Source organism: Prorops nasuta, unplaced genomic scaffold (assembly GCF_024137725.1).
Source record: "Prorops nasuta isolate Cenicafe-Biocafe unplaced genomic scaffold, Cenicafe_Pnas_1.2 PNAS00003, whole genome shotgun sequence".
NCBI lineage: Eukaryota > Metazoa > Arthropoda > Insecta > Hymenoptera > Bethylidae > Prorops > Prorops nasuta.
In genome coordinates, this window is record NW_027116800.1 from 6348327 (window position 1) to 6361831 (window position 13505).

At 37.5% G+C, this 13505-nt stretch overlaps 2 protein-coding genes across 8 annotated transcripts; one reads left to right on the plus strand and one right to left on the minus strand.

The window, feature by feature from the left end:
• Window positions 1–76: 76 nt before the first annotated feature.
• LOC136784079 (pre-mRNA-splicing factor RBM22) lies at window positions 77–2492 on the plus strand. Its single transcript, XM_066744578.1, has 3 exons — window positions 77–954; window positions 1026–1079; window positions 1158–2492. Exons 1-3 carry the CDS (start codon window positions 901–903, stop codon window positions 2286–2288), a joined length of 1239 nt encoding a protein of 412 aa, XP_066600675.1. The 5' UTR covers window positions 77–900; the 3' UTR covers window positions 2289–2492.
• LOC136784086 (vesicle transport protein SFT2A) lies at window positions 2413–4473 on the minus strand. 7 transcript variants are annotated; one of them, XM_066744597.1, is made up of 7 exons: window positions 4397–4473; window positions 4202–4339; window positions 3781–4005; window positions 3645–3662; window positions 3359–3528; window positions 3131–3248; window positions 2413–3057 (listed from the first exon to the last, which is right to left on the minus strand). In XM_066744597.1, exons 3-7 carry the CDS (start codon window positions 3847–3849, stop codon window positions 2929–2931), a joined length of 504 nt encoding a protein of 167 aa, XP_066600694.1. In that variant the 5' UTR covers window positions 3850–4005; window positions 4202–4339; window positions 4397–4473; the 3' UTR covers window positions 2413–2928. The 7 variants fall into 7 exon arrangements, with proteins under 7 accessions (XP_066600694.1, XP_066600715.1, XP_066600699.1 ...); XM_066744618.1 differs by lacking the exon at window positions 4202–4339 and having other exon boundaries at window positions 3781–3852; window positions 3931–4005; window positions 4397–4444; XM_066744602.1 differs by lacking the exon at window positions 4397–4473 and having other exon boundaries at window positions 3781–3852; window positions 3931–4005; window positions 4202–4381.
• Between the last annotated feature and the right edge of the window lie 9032 nt (window positions 4474–13505).

The window sequence follows — 13505 nt, forward strand, 5'->3', positions numbered from 1 at the left end:
TTCTTTTTCCTTACTCCTCGGTTCAAAAAGTCGCGCTAAGCTTGCTGAAGTGCAACGTTGCCGCACTGCTCCTTAATGGCTGCCAGTTATCCCAAAAAGTGCAATCCGCACACGTATTTTGTGAAAAATCTCCCAAACAATGTGGTGAAAAACATTGAATTTTGCACAGAATAACCCCAAATAAATCAAGAATAAAGACATATTTTTTTTCTCAACGTGCAAGCATTTTGTGTAGTGTGATTCAATCAAATCTAGCAAGTGCCATTTACTCCCATGTAAAAACTCTCAACTTCAATAATTTATTCACGCAAAAGTATGTGGTAAACCGACTTCAAATTTATTCAGGTGATTATAAACATAATAATGTATAAAGGAAAAAAAACACAATATGGTGTAAGCTTTTCAAGGGACTGCACCGAAACTCCTTAAGTAACATAAACTGTACTCAACTGAGTCACATAACTGAGATTTAACTGAGGTGTAAAAGGAAAGCACCTTTTGTCGCTTGCTAGTGCTATACTATAGCAGCGACATGATGTAGTATACACAGTGGGAAATTGCAGTGGGAAATTGAGTGGGAAATTGAATCGTGTGTGCTTTTAACTATAGTGTAGTATATCATTTTCCATGTTAAATTACAGAGTGAAACTAGCCGAACCACACACGATTCAATTTCCCACTGGTACCCCCTCCACTAATGTAAAAAGCAGAATCCAGCATGTCTGCCATCTAGTGTTGATATCAGCACTCATCAGTCAGCAGAGTAGTCTGCAGCAGTCAGCACTGGTCAGCACTCAGCTAGCACTTCGATAGTCCGACAGCTTTTAATGCGCTTGATCGCAGACATTTTGATAAAGTAATCCTTGTGAAGTGACAAACAGTTAATCAAAATAGAATAACATGGCAACATCCAAGACTACGAATATATATAATAGACAAAATTGGGAGGATGCAGTAAGAATAATTATTATCTTTACTTATGGTTTAGATGTGTGATAGTTTATTCATAACGCTACTTTTTTCAGGAGTTCCCAATTTTATGCCAAACCTGTCTCGGTGACAATCCATATATACGAATGGTAATTCAAATTGAATTTTAACACTAAAATGTGTTTTAAGTACTATGTATAATTCTAGCTTTAATTTTATGTTTATAGACAAAAGAAAAATATGGCAAAGAGTGCAAAATTTGCATGCGACCATTTACTGTGTTTAGATGGTGTCCTGGTGCTAGAATGCGATTCAAGAAAACAGAAGTCTGTCAGACATGTAGTCGTTTAAAAAATGTTTGTCAAACATGCTTGCTTGACTTGGAATATGGATTACCTATCCAAGTTCGTGATGCTGCACTTAAAATTAAAGATGATCTACCACGTTCTGATGTTAATAAAGAATATTATGTGCAAAATATTGATAATGAAATTGGTAAAATTGATGCTACTTCTCCGGCTGGTGCCGTTGGTAAATCTGTTGCAGCCAGTGACTTATTAATGAAACTAGCCAGGACAAGTCCTTACTACAAAAGAAACAGGCCTCATATCTGTTCTTTTTGGGTAAAAGGAGAATGTAAGAGAGGTGAAGAATGTCCATACAGACATGAGAAGCCTACAGATCCAGATGATCCCTTGGCTGATCAAAATATTAAAGACCGTTATTATGGAGTAAATGATCCAGTTGCTGATAAGCTAATGAGAAGAGCTGCAGCTATGCCAAAGCTTGAGCCTCCTGAAGATAAATCTATTACTACTTTATACATAGGCAACTTAGGAGATATTTTAACTGAAAAACAATTACGTGATCACTTTTATCAATATGGTGAAATACGGTCTGTAACTATGGTGCCACGACAACAATGTGCTTTCATCCAATATACACAGAGAAGTGCTGCAGAGGCAGCAGCTGAAAGGACATTTAACAAGCTTATATTGGGAGGAAGGCGGTTAACTATAAAATGGGGAAGATCTCAAGGCAGGCAAACTGTATCAGCTACAGAAGCAACAAGGGAAATTTTGGAACCTGTGCCTGGCTTACCAGGAGCATTACCACCACCACCAGAAAATATTGGAAATAACTTTTTCAATTTACAAAGTACTTCTGGCATGATACAACCAATGATGATACCACCACCACCTGTTGCTCCACAATTCATGTTTCCACCACAAATAGCTGCTGCAGCAGCAGCAACTCCAATTTTTCCTCCTGGAACTACCCCTATACATTATCCCAGTCAAGATCCATCAAGAATGGGAGCATCCCAAGGCATTGGGAAGCCCTGGCCAGAAGAATAATAATAATAAAATTACAACAATGAATGTATATTTTCTTGAAAATTTAAGTTGTATATGTATGAGTTTAAACATTCTTATTCTTATTAAGCAATGTAAGGTTATAAAATGTCACTATAAATTCACATTCATTATAAGAAATCAAAATTTATTGTCATTATACAGATTGATTAGACTAAAGCATTCTGTTACTCTTTTTAATATTAATTGCAGAAAACTTTCATAGAATTGATTTCCGTTCGAAACATACATACATACATGAGTCCGTCACACGCTCTAAATCGTGCACGCAAGAATACGTTTCTTACTCTTTCTCTTTATAACTGTTAAAGATATCCAAAATTTACATGAGACCTGAGTGCAAATAATAAGAAATGTTATGAAAGTTCAATTCGAAAAGTAAGTGTTTCATAGTTGTAGAGATACATGTCTTGCATCCATGCTGTGATTTTTTCAGTAACAGACCCTTTATATATACCGAGTAATCCTGCTTTATTGTCCTGGTATAAATTGTATACATTTTATAACACTGTTAATCCTTGCAGAATTTTTGAAGATTCCAAAATCCTATATATAAATAAGAAAATAGTACAAATATTATTGATAAACAATGTAGCCTTATACACTTTCAGTTCCAAGGCACTTATGTTATACAAGATTTAACAGTTGTTTTAACAACATCACGTGCATATGGAATATATGACAAAGAATACCATGTCATGGACAATGATTGTATAATGATAAATAATAAAGCTAAACCATCCTTTTTCATCTACAACAAAGGAGATTCACACATGTAAATATATAAGAATATGATTTGTAAAAGTAAATCACCATCCACTTACATGAAGGGCAGCGACTAACGTCATTGCAATAGAGAAAAATACTAATACTGTTGCAATTGCTCTAGTAGGAGCAAACATCTTTTTTACTTGATTAACTGGACCCATTAGAAAGCAAGTACTGGAAGTAAAAATGTGTGTTTTAAAATAAAAAAAATACATAAAAAATCAGAGTCATGAAATTATTAAAATCAATCTTGGTATTAATTTAATAATTATAAAATAATCTACCTTGCCAATGAAGTGACACTGCCTAATGTATAAAATACTGCAAATACTGTAAGTCCCTTTTTAAGAAATAGTGCAAAGGATCCCAAAAATGAACAAAGAATTCCAATAATAAAACAAATTGCGAAACCTTTTATTCTTGTTGACCAACTTAAAGTTGTTTGGTCCATGATCTACAAAAACAATAAGTTAGATGATATAGCAGAATTATAAAGTAGAATCTCTGTGCCTATCTGATACTTTGTTAACTAATAATTAATTTTGCTACAATTTCAAAAATTTATCTTACCACAAAATCCACATCAGGCTTTCAACGTGTAAAATAGGAAAGTATTCAAATAAATTTAAGTATGAATAATCAGAATAAAGATAATAGAAAATTAAAATGAGAGAACTGTTGTAAGATAAAAATAATTGTATTATACCTGGGGAATAATACCACTTTCTTCATCACAATCATCATTTCCACTAAGGGCTTTTCGTAATTTATCCATATTCTGTCAATGGAGATAAAATTGACGTTTTTTATTATTTTCCTTATTTATAGACAGCAATTTTAGATAAATAATCAATACCGATCTACGCAACAGGAATGTTTTAACCGTGCTTTTCAATGCATAATTAATTTATGCTTTGGGGTTAAAAACAACCTGTAATGATATTTATTTAGTCATTAAATTAAAAAAGAATTATATTATTATAATCCTATGAGCTATTACGGATTATATTTCTTATTTTATATAAAAGGCTAAAATGAGAAAAAGCTCTTTCTTTAATAAATAATGAGCAACAGATATTTTGGTATAGGAAGTTATTGGATATAAACGAAGACACGTAATTAAATACCAGCTAATTCCAGATTTCTTGGTTTTGGTCCTTTTTTTCCACTGAGATTTATTATACAAATAAATAACTAAGCAACAATAACGAATAAAAAGGCGTAATTTTGAACCCAGTAGTTCTTGGTTATGTTGAGGAAAATATCTGAATAAAATGTCACATCGTTTTATGAAAATAAAGTATACATACATACATACATACATATAAGCAAAAAAAAACAGCGCAGTCCAGTCTAGACTCCAGCCGCAGCGCCCGCAGCGTCTCCAGCCAGTTTTTTCCTGCCTTTAGCTTCTAATAATTCATAAAGGTATATTTTCATGGGTGTCGCCTTGTGACCGTGGGCACCAGCGTTGCCAAGTCCGCCATGTTGGAAGATACTACGCTGTATAGTTTGTTGGCGAGAATTGAATATACCACGCAAAATGTATAGTAAGTGTGATTCACAGAGAAGAAACGAAGTATAGTGTTTTAGGTATAATAAGCTCTCAGTGCTTTCGGACGTGTTTTGGCCATTAAAGGTACGATTTCACTTGTCGCTCGTCGCTACTCGCTAGCGACAAATGGTCACGTGGGATAAAGTATACACTTTCTGCGACACTGAAATAAAGTTGAATTTATCCAACTTTTCAGCGACATCGCTAGTATCGCCCGTATCGCCTGTATCGCTGCTCTGTATACTATGTATTCAACGGAACGGAACAGGCGGATCGTGTGAATTTTAAATTTGAAAAATGGATGGAAATTCAAATTGAAAATACATTTGTCACAATTATAGCAAGCCGATACATATGAAGCTAAAATAATATAATGAATAATTATTGTAATTAATATATAAAAAACGTTGAATATAATTAACCCAAAAAACAGGCTTTGCTTGTAAAATAATACGGCATATATACAGAGTGAAGCTGTTATACCGCCCTTGAATATAGATGCGGAAAGACGAGTATCTCTTTAATTATAAAAGATATTCAATTTGTGCATAGGACATTCTCGAATCCTCTTGTTATTTGCTTTCGCAAAGGTCATATAAAAAAATTGAATATCTCTTATAGTTAAAAAGATATGCATCTTTTTCTACTAATGTTTTGGGGCGGTTTAAGTTCCTCACCCTGTACAGATTTCTTACTAAAAACAGAATCTTAAATTGTAACATTTTTATTACAAAATAAATTCAATTAAGTTTTATTATGAGTAACATGTAGCAACAATGAATTTTACTAATAAAATTATCAAACTAAGGATAATTATAACTTTACTAATGTAAATTATTATTTTCTGATATATGAACTATATAATTTTCATCCTCTCATGCTATATAGGAAAATGAAGGAAATATTTTCATAACAAGGATTTAAGAAAACACATTCATTTCAAATATATATGAAACCTTTATTAATTCCTCATTCAATATATGTGCATACCTCATAACTTTTGATTATTATTTGAATATTCACAATTTTTTTATACATGCAAATTAAATTCAAATGTCATACACCATAACACGACACCACAGTCACTACCCCTAAGAAACCATTATGCGATTGCTGCTAGCGATTACCCGTTTCCTTCGTTCCTACATTCAGAACCCGCCTCAGAATATGTCGCTGCTAGCGACGAGCGACAAGCGACAAGTGAAAACATAGGAGAGATAAACTGCATATTCTGTCGCTAGTGTAGTGCAGTTTGAAAAATCCGAGTCTTTTAGTGTCAGTCGTGAAGTGCTCGTCGCGTAGTGCGGTTCTCCTGCGTAGTGTTCGTTAAAAAGAAATCGCGTAGCGCACAGCTGCTTCAAAAATCCGAGTCTGTAGTGTCAGTCGTGAACTGCTCGTCGCGTAGTGCGGTTGTCCCGGTAGTGTACGTTTAAAAGAAATCGCGTAGCGCACTGTTACTTTAAAAATCCGAGTCTGTAGTGTCAGTCGTGAACTGCTCGTCGCGTAGTGCGGTTTTCCTGCGTAGTGTACGTTAAAAAGAAATCGCGTAGCGCACTGTTACTTTAAAAATCCGAGTCTGTAGTGTCAGTCGTGAACTGCTCGTCGCGTAGTGCGGTTGTCCCGGTAGTGTACGTTAAAAAGAAATCGCGTCGCGTAGTGCCTTTTGAATAATCCGAGTTTCGTAGTGTCAGTCGATAAGTGTTTGTCGCGGAGTGCGGTTGTCCCGCATAGGACACGTTAAAAAAAATCGCGTCGCGCACTGCTGATTTAAAAATCAGAATCTGTAGTGATAGTCGTGAACTGCTCGTCGCGTAGTGCGGTTCTTCCGCGTAGTGTTCGTTAAAAAGAAATCGCGTAGCGCACTGCTACTTCAAAAATCCGAGTCTGTAGTGTCAGTCGTGAACTGCTCATCGCGTAGTGCGGTTGTCCCGGTAGTGTTCGTTAAAAAGAAATCGCGTAGCGCACTGCTGATTTAAAAATCCGAGTCTGTAGTGTCAGTTGTGAAGTGCTCGTCGCGTAGTGCGGTTCTTCTGCGTAGTGTTCGTTAAAAAGAAATCGCGTAGCGCACAGCTGCTTCAAAAATCCGAGTCTGTAGTGTCAGTCGTGAACTGCTCGTCGCGTAGTGCGGTTGTCCCGGTAGTGTACGTTTAAAAGAAATCGCGTAGCGCACTGCTACTTTAAAAATCCGAGTCTGTAGGGTCAGTCGTGAACTGCTCGTCGCGTAGTGCGGTTTTCCTGCGTAGTGTACGTTAAAAAGAAATCGCGTAGAGCACTGCTGATTTAAAAATCCGAGTCTGTAGTGTCAGTCGTGAACTGCTCGTCGCGTAGTGCGGTTGTCCCGGCAGTGTACGTTAAAAAGTAATCGCGTAGCGCAATGCTACTTTAAAAATCCGAGTCTGTAGTGTCAGTCGTGAACTGCTCGTCGCGTAGTGCGGTTCTCCTGCGTAGTGTTCGTTAAAAAGAAATCGCGTAGCGCACAGCTGCTTCAAAAATCCGAGTCTGTAGTGTCAGTCGTGAACTGCTCGTCGCGTAGTGCGGTTGTCCCGGTAGTGTACGTTAAAAAGAAATCGCGTAGCGCACTGCTACTTTAAAAATCCAAGTCTCGATGTGTCAGTTGTGTAGTGCTCGTCGCGTAGTGCGGTTCTCTCGCGTAGTGTTCGTTAAAAAGAAATCGCGTAGCGCAATGCTACTTTAAAAATCCGAGTCTGTAGTGTCAGTCGTGAACTGCTCGTCGCGTAGTGCGGTTCTCCCGCGTAGTGTACGTTTAAAAGAAATCGCGTAGCGCACTGCTACTTTAAAAATCCGAGTCTGTAGTGTCAGTCGTGAACTGCTCGTCGCGTAGTGCGGTTGTCCCGGTAGTGTACGTTAAAAAGAAATCGCGTCGCGTAGTGCCTTTTGAATAATCCGTGTTTCGTAGTGTCAGTCGATAAGTGTTTGTCGCGGAGTGCGGTTGTCCTGCATAGGACACGTTAAAAAAAATCGCGTCGCGCACTGCTGATTTAAAAATCAGAATCTGTAGTGATAGTCGTGAACTGCTCGTCGCGTAGTGCGGTTCTTCCGCGTAGTGTTCGTTAAAAAGAAATCGCGTAGCGCACTGCTACTTCAAAAATCCGAGTCTGTAGTGTCAGTCGTGAACTGCTCATCGCGTAGTGCGGTTGTCCCGGTAGTGTTCGTTAAAAAGAAATCGCGTAGCGCACTGCTGATTTAAAAATCCGAGTCTGTAGTGTCAGTTGTGAAGTGCTCGTCGCGTAGTGCGGTTTTCCTGCGTAGTGTACGTTAAAAAGAAATCGCGTAGCGCACTGCTGATTTAAAAATCCGAGTCTGTAGTGTCAGTCGTGAACTGCTCGTCGCGTAGTGCGGTTGTCCCGGCAGTGTACGTTAAAAAGTAATCGCGTAGCGCAATGCTACTTTAAAAATCCGAGTCTGTAGTGATAGTCGTGAACTGCTCGTCGCGTAGTGCGGTTCTCCTGCGTAGTGTTCGTTAAAAAGAAATCGCGTAGCGCACAGCTGCTTCAAAAATCCGAGTCTGTAGTGTCAGTCGTGAACTGCTCGTCGCGTAGTGCGGTTGTCCCGGTAGTGTTCGTTAAAAAGAAATCGCGTAGCGCACTGCTGATTTAAAAATCCGAGTCTGTAGTGTCAGTGGTGAAGTGCTCGTCGCGTAGTGCGGTTCTTCTGCGTAGTGTACGTTAAAAAGAAATCACGTAGCGCACTGCTGTTTTATAAATTAGAATTTGTAGTGACAGTCGTGAACTGCTCGTCGCGTAGTGCGGCTATCCCGGTAGTGTACGTTAAAAAGAAATCGCGTCGCGTAGTGCCTTTTGAATAATCTGAGTCTCGTAGTGTCAGTCGTGAGCTGCTCGTCGCGTAGTGCGGTTGTCGCGAGAAGTGTACCTTAAAAAGAATTCGCGCAGTGCCGTTTAAAAATCATTTTTTCGCGAGTGCATAACGTCAGCGTCCTCATCTCCATCGTCATCATAAACGCCATTATCATCGCCATCAACATCACAATTCCCATCTTCGGTATTATCGCAGAATATGTATGAATTATGGCTGGGAATTCGCTGAATGAGTGAGTCCCACGGGTAAAACCGTGGAAATTTTTTTTATTAACTAAAGAATGACCAAAAACCTATCAGTAGGTTACAGTTGGCCATTCTTCGGTTAAAATCATTTCTTGTTTTGTTTTTAATGTTTTTCAGATCCTCCGTATCGTCTATTTCTATTTTGCGCTTATTTTCTGTTTTTCATTAGGTTTAGATTGGCGTTATATGTAGGCTCTTTAGCTTTGTGAAGTAGATAGTCATTATAGTTTTCGGTATTAGGTAGGGTATCATTTTCAGGTTTCTTAATTCCTTTTAAAATAAAGGGAATCACCTCAACTTCATTTTCCACGGAGATTCTATCTTCCCACACGTCCAGTTCAACTAATAAAGGCACATCTTAATTGAATTAACGTTCACTCTCTCGAGAGAAAGATGCATCTCAATTAATAACTAGAATCAAATACCATTTTCCCTTTTTTTTTAAAATCGTATGTTTTTGGTAGAATCTTCGTATTAAATACCATTTTTGCCAGTTCTTGAAATTCCAAATTATAAAATGAAATATGGAAATATTTTGTTTGAAAAACCTTCCATATTTCAGGTTAAATACTCGTTTTTTCAAATTTTATTAACATTTCTTATTTTCAGGTGGAGTGGAAGCGGACTATTCCTAGTGGCAAAACAGTCCAATATCGATATATATTCGATATGGAATTCATACCAACCCTGTACCCTTTTCTCCATCAGTTGGAGAAAGACAAACCATTATTTGGAGTCAAACCGTCATCAGAGGAGGACGTACTGACAAATATCCTAATTATTTTTCTACTTTTCATACTTGCTTAATTTTTCTAAGTTTTAAGAGGGACAAGTATAGGGCAAGGCTGTCAACGAGTAAGGCTTAATTACCTGTCCGTTTACTTAAGTCCACATTTATTCAAATAATTTCAAGGATAGATAAATTTAATCTTATTATTTTCATTCATTGTTAATTCAAGTACAGGTGTTTATTGAGAAGTGGACTCTCGAGTGTCAACTGGCTCGGGCTGATCCTCCTTCAGCGACTATCAACCCTTACTTACTTTGTCCTTGTGGACTCTCGACGTTGGCTCAATAAGTTCACCTAATAGGGGTCCATCTTTATTGATGTGTAAATCGTTTCCTCGACGTAGTAGTTCTTCGTGTGACAACTCGGATCCACACCAAGGGACAAAGAAAGTAAGGGTAATTAGTCACTGAGGAGAGTATCAGTCATGATCTGGTTGACCTTTGTGTGAATTAACATTCACGCTCGAGAGGAGGAAGCTTTTCAATTAACCGCTGGAAAGAAGTAACAATTTCGTTAGCTTCTGTTTTCATTCACTTTTTGTAGCATGCTTTATTAATTTATATCTTTGTCTGTCTTTGAAATTCCTAATTAGAATCTGAAATGTGGGAATATTTTCCTTGAAAATACTTCCAAATTTCGGGTTGAATTCTCGTTTTTTTCCAAATTTATTCTAATTTTTTTGTTTGTTTCAGGTCGAGCGCTAGAGGACCATGGATAGTGACCCCGTATCCAATAACGACATAAACCCTATAACGAATCGACACCAATCATGCGCCATTACCATCCTGGGTTGGAGTGAGTCAAACCATCATTCGGAATCGAGCCGTCGTTGGAGGAAGACGTACAGGCAAATACATTCTTTTCTTATTTCTCATACTTGTTTAATTTATTTTATGTTTTAGGAAGGACGCTTATAGGACAAGGCTACCAAGGAGTAGGAAGTAAACACTCTCCGTTTACTTAAGTCCACATTTATTTAAATAATTTCAAGGATAGATAAATTTAATCTTATTATTTTCATTCATTGTTAATTCAAGTACAGGTGTTTATTGAGAAGTGGACTCTCGAGTGTCAACTGGCTCTGGCTGATCCTCCTTCAGTGACTATCAACTCTTACTTACTTTGTCCTTGTGGACTCTCGATGTTGGCTCATTAAGTTCACCTAATAGGGGTCCATCTTTATTGATGTGTAAATCGTTTCCTCGACGTAGTAGTTCTTCGTGTGACAACTCGGATCCACACCAAGGGACAAAGAAAGTAAGGGTTATTAGTCACTGAGGAGAGTATCAGCCGTGATCTGGTCGACCTTTGTGTGAATTAACATTCACGCTCGAGAGGAGGAAGCTTCTCAACTAACCGCTGGAAAGATGTAACAATTTCGTTAGCTTCTCTGTTCATTCACTTTTTGTAGCATGCTTCATTAATTTATATCTTTGTCTGTCCTTGAAATTCCCAATTAGAATCTGAAATGTGGAAATATTTTCCTTGAAAATCCTTCCACATTTCGGGTTGAATACTCGTTTTTTCAATTTTATTTTTGTTTTCTTTCTGTTTCAGTTGGAGCGGGAGAGAGCCATGGATAGTGACCGCATTTTCCCAATATCGACATAAATCCAACACTAATCATGCGCCATTGCCATCCTGGGTTGGACCAAGTCAAACCCTCACTTGGAATCGGGACATCATCGGGAGAGGACGTACTGGCAAATAATTTATTTTTTTATTTCTCATACTTGTTTAATTTATTTTATGTTTTAGGAAGGACTCTTGTAGGACAAGGCTGTCAACGAGTAGGGCTTAATTACCAGTCCGTTTACTTAAGTCCACATTTATTTAAATAATTTCAAGGATAGATAAATTTAATCTTATTATTTTCATTCATTGTTAATTCAAGTACAGGTGTTTATTGAGAAGTGGACTCTCGAGTGTCAACTGGCTCGGGCTGATCCTCCTTCAGCGACTATCAACCCTTACTTACTTTGTCCTTGTGGACTCTCGACGTTGGCTCATTAAGTTCACCTAATAGGGGTCCATCTTTATTGATGTGTCAATCGTTTCCTCGACGTAGTAGTTCTTCGTGTGACAACTCGGATCCACACCAAGGGACAAAGAAAGTAAGGGTAATTAGTCACTGAGGAGAGTATCAGTCATGATCTGGTTGACCTTTGTGTGAATTAACATTCACGCTCGAGAGGAGGAAGCTTTTCAATTAACCGCTGGAAAGAAGTAACAATTTCGTTAGCTTCTGTTTTCATTCACTTTTTGTAGCATGCTTTATTAATTTATATCTTTGTCTGTCTTTGAAATTCCTAATTAGAATCTGAAATGTGGGAATATTTTCCTTGAAAATACTTCCAAATTTCGGGTTGAATTCTCGTTTTTTTCCAAATTTATTCTAATTTTTTTGTTTGTTTCAGGTCGAGCGCTAGAGGACCATGGATAGTGACCCCGTATCCAATAACGACATAAACCCTATAACGAATCGACACCAATCATGCGCCATTACCATCCTGGGTTGGAGTGAGTCAAACCATCATTCGGAATCGAGCCGTCGTTGGAGGAAGACGTACAGGCAAATACATTCTTTTCTTATTTCTCATACTTGTTTAATTTATTTTATGTTTTAGGAAGGACGCTTATAGGACAAGGCTACCAAGGAGTAGGAAGTAAACACTCTCCGTTTACTTAAGTCCACATTTATTTAAATAATTTCAAGGATAGGCAAATTTACTTTTATTACTTTCATTCATTGTTAATTCAAGTACAGGTGTTTATTGAGAAGTGGACTCTCGAGTGTCAACTGGCTCGGGCTGATCCTCCTTCAGTGACTGTCAACTCTTACTTACTTTGTCCTTGTGGACTCTCGATGTTGGCTCATTAAGTTCACCTAATAGGGGTCCATCTTTATTGATGTGTAAATCGTTTCCTCGACGTAGTAGTTCTTTGTGTGACAACTCGGATCCACACCAAGGGACAAAGAATGTAAGGGTAATTAGTCACTGAGGAGAGTATCAGTCAAGATCTGGTTGACCTTTGTGTGAATTAACATTCACGCTCGAGAGGAGGAAGCTTCTCAACTAACCGCTGGAAAGAAGTAACAATTTAGTTAGTTTCTCTATTCATTCACTTTTTTTAGCATGCTTTATTAATTTATATCTTTATCTGTCTTTGAAATTGCTAATCAGAATCTGAAATGTGGAAATATTTTCTTTGAAAATCCTTCCACATTTCGGGTTAAATACTCGTTTTTTCAAGTATATTTTTGTTTTCTTTTTGTTTCAGGTGAGGCGGCGCCGCCTCCCTCCCCGACGGTGTGCCACCTTGTCGTGGTGGGGGGGCTCACTTCTACAAGATCCCTTCCGATTAGTAAATGATTCGAATTAATTTTCTGATCTTTGGGAATCTTGTAGAAGTGCCAAGAGCACACCACACCTTAACGGGAATCCATATACCAACATTACAGGGCGAAAACTATTTCGCATGCAGCGTCGTCATTTGTTGACGGATTGTAAAGTTATTACAGGTTTTTGGAAATGCCAGAAGCTTATCTACTAAGTTACGTTAGGAAAATTAAAAAAAAATGAAAAAAATTTTTTTTTAAATAAATATATTAACATTATTGAGAAACAACATTTAAATCGCAAAATCCCCCAACGTACTTTACTAGATAATGTTCATACGTTTCCAAAAAGTCCACAAAAATGCAAATCTGTCAAGAAATGACGATGCTGCATGCAAAATAAATAATGGAAGAATTTCTTGTTCGGGAAGTCGCCAACACGAAATTCTTCAATTATTTATTTTGCATGCAGCATCGTCATTTCTTGACAGATTTGCATTTTTGTGGACTTTTTGGAAACGTATGAACATTATCTAGTAAAGTACGTTGGGGGATTTTGCGATTTAATTGTTGTTTCTCAATAATGTTAATATATTTATTTAAACAAAAATTTTTTTTCATTTTTTGTTAATTTTCCTAACGTAACTTAGGAGATAAGCTTCTG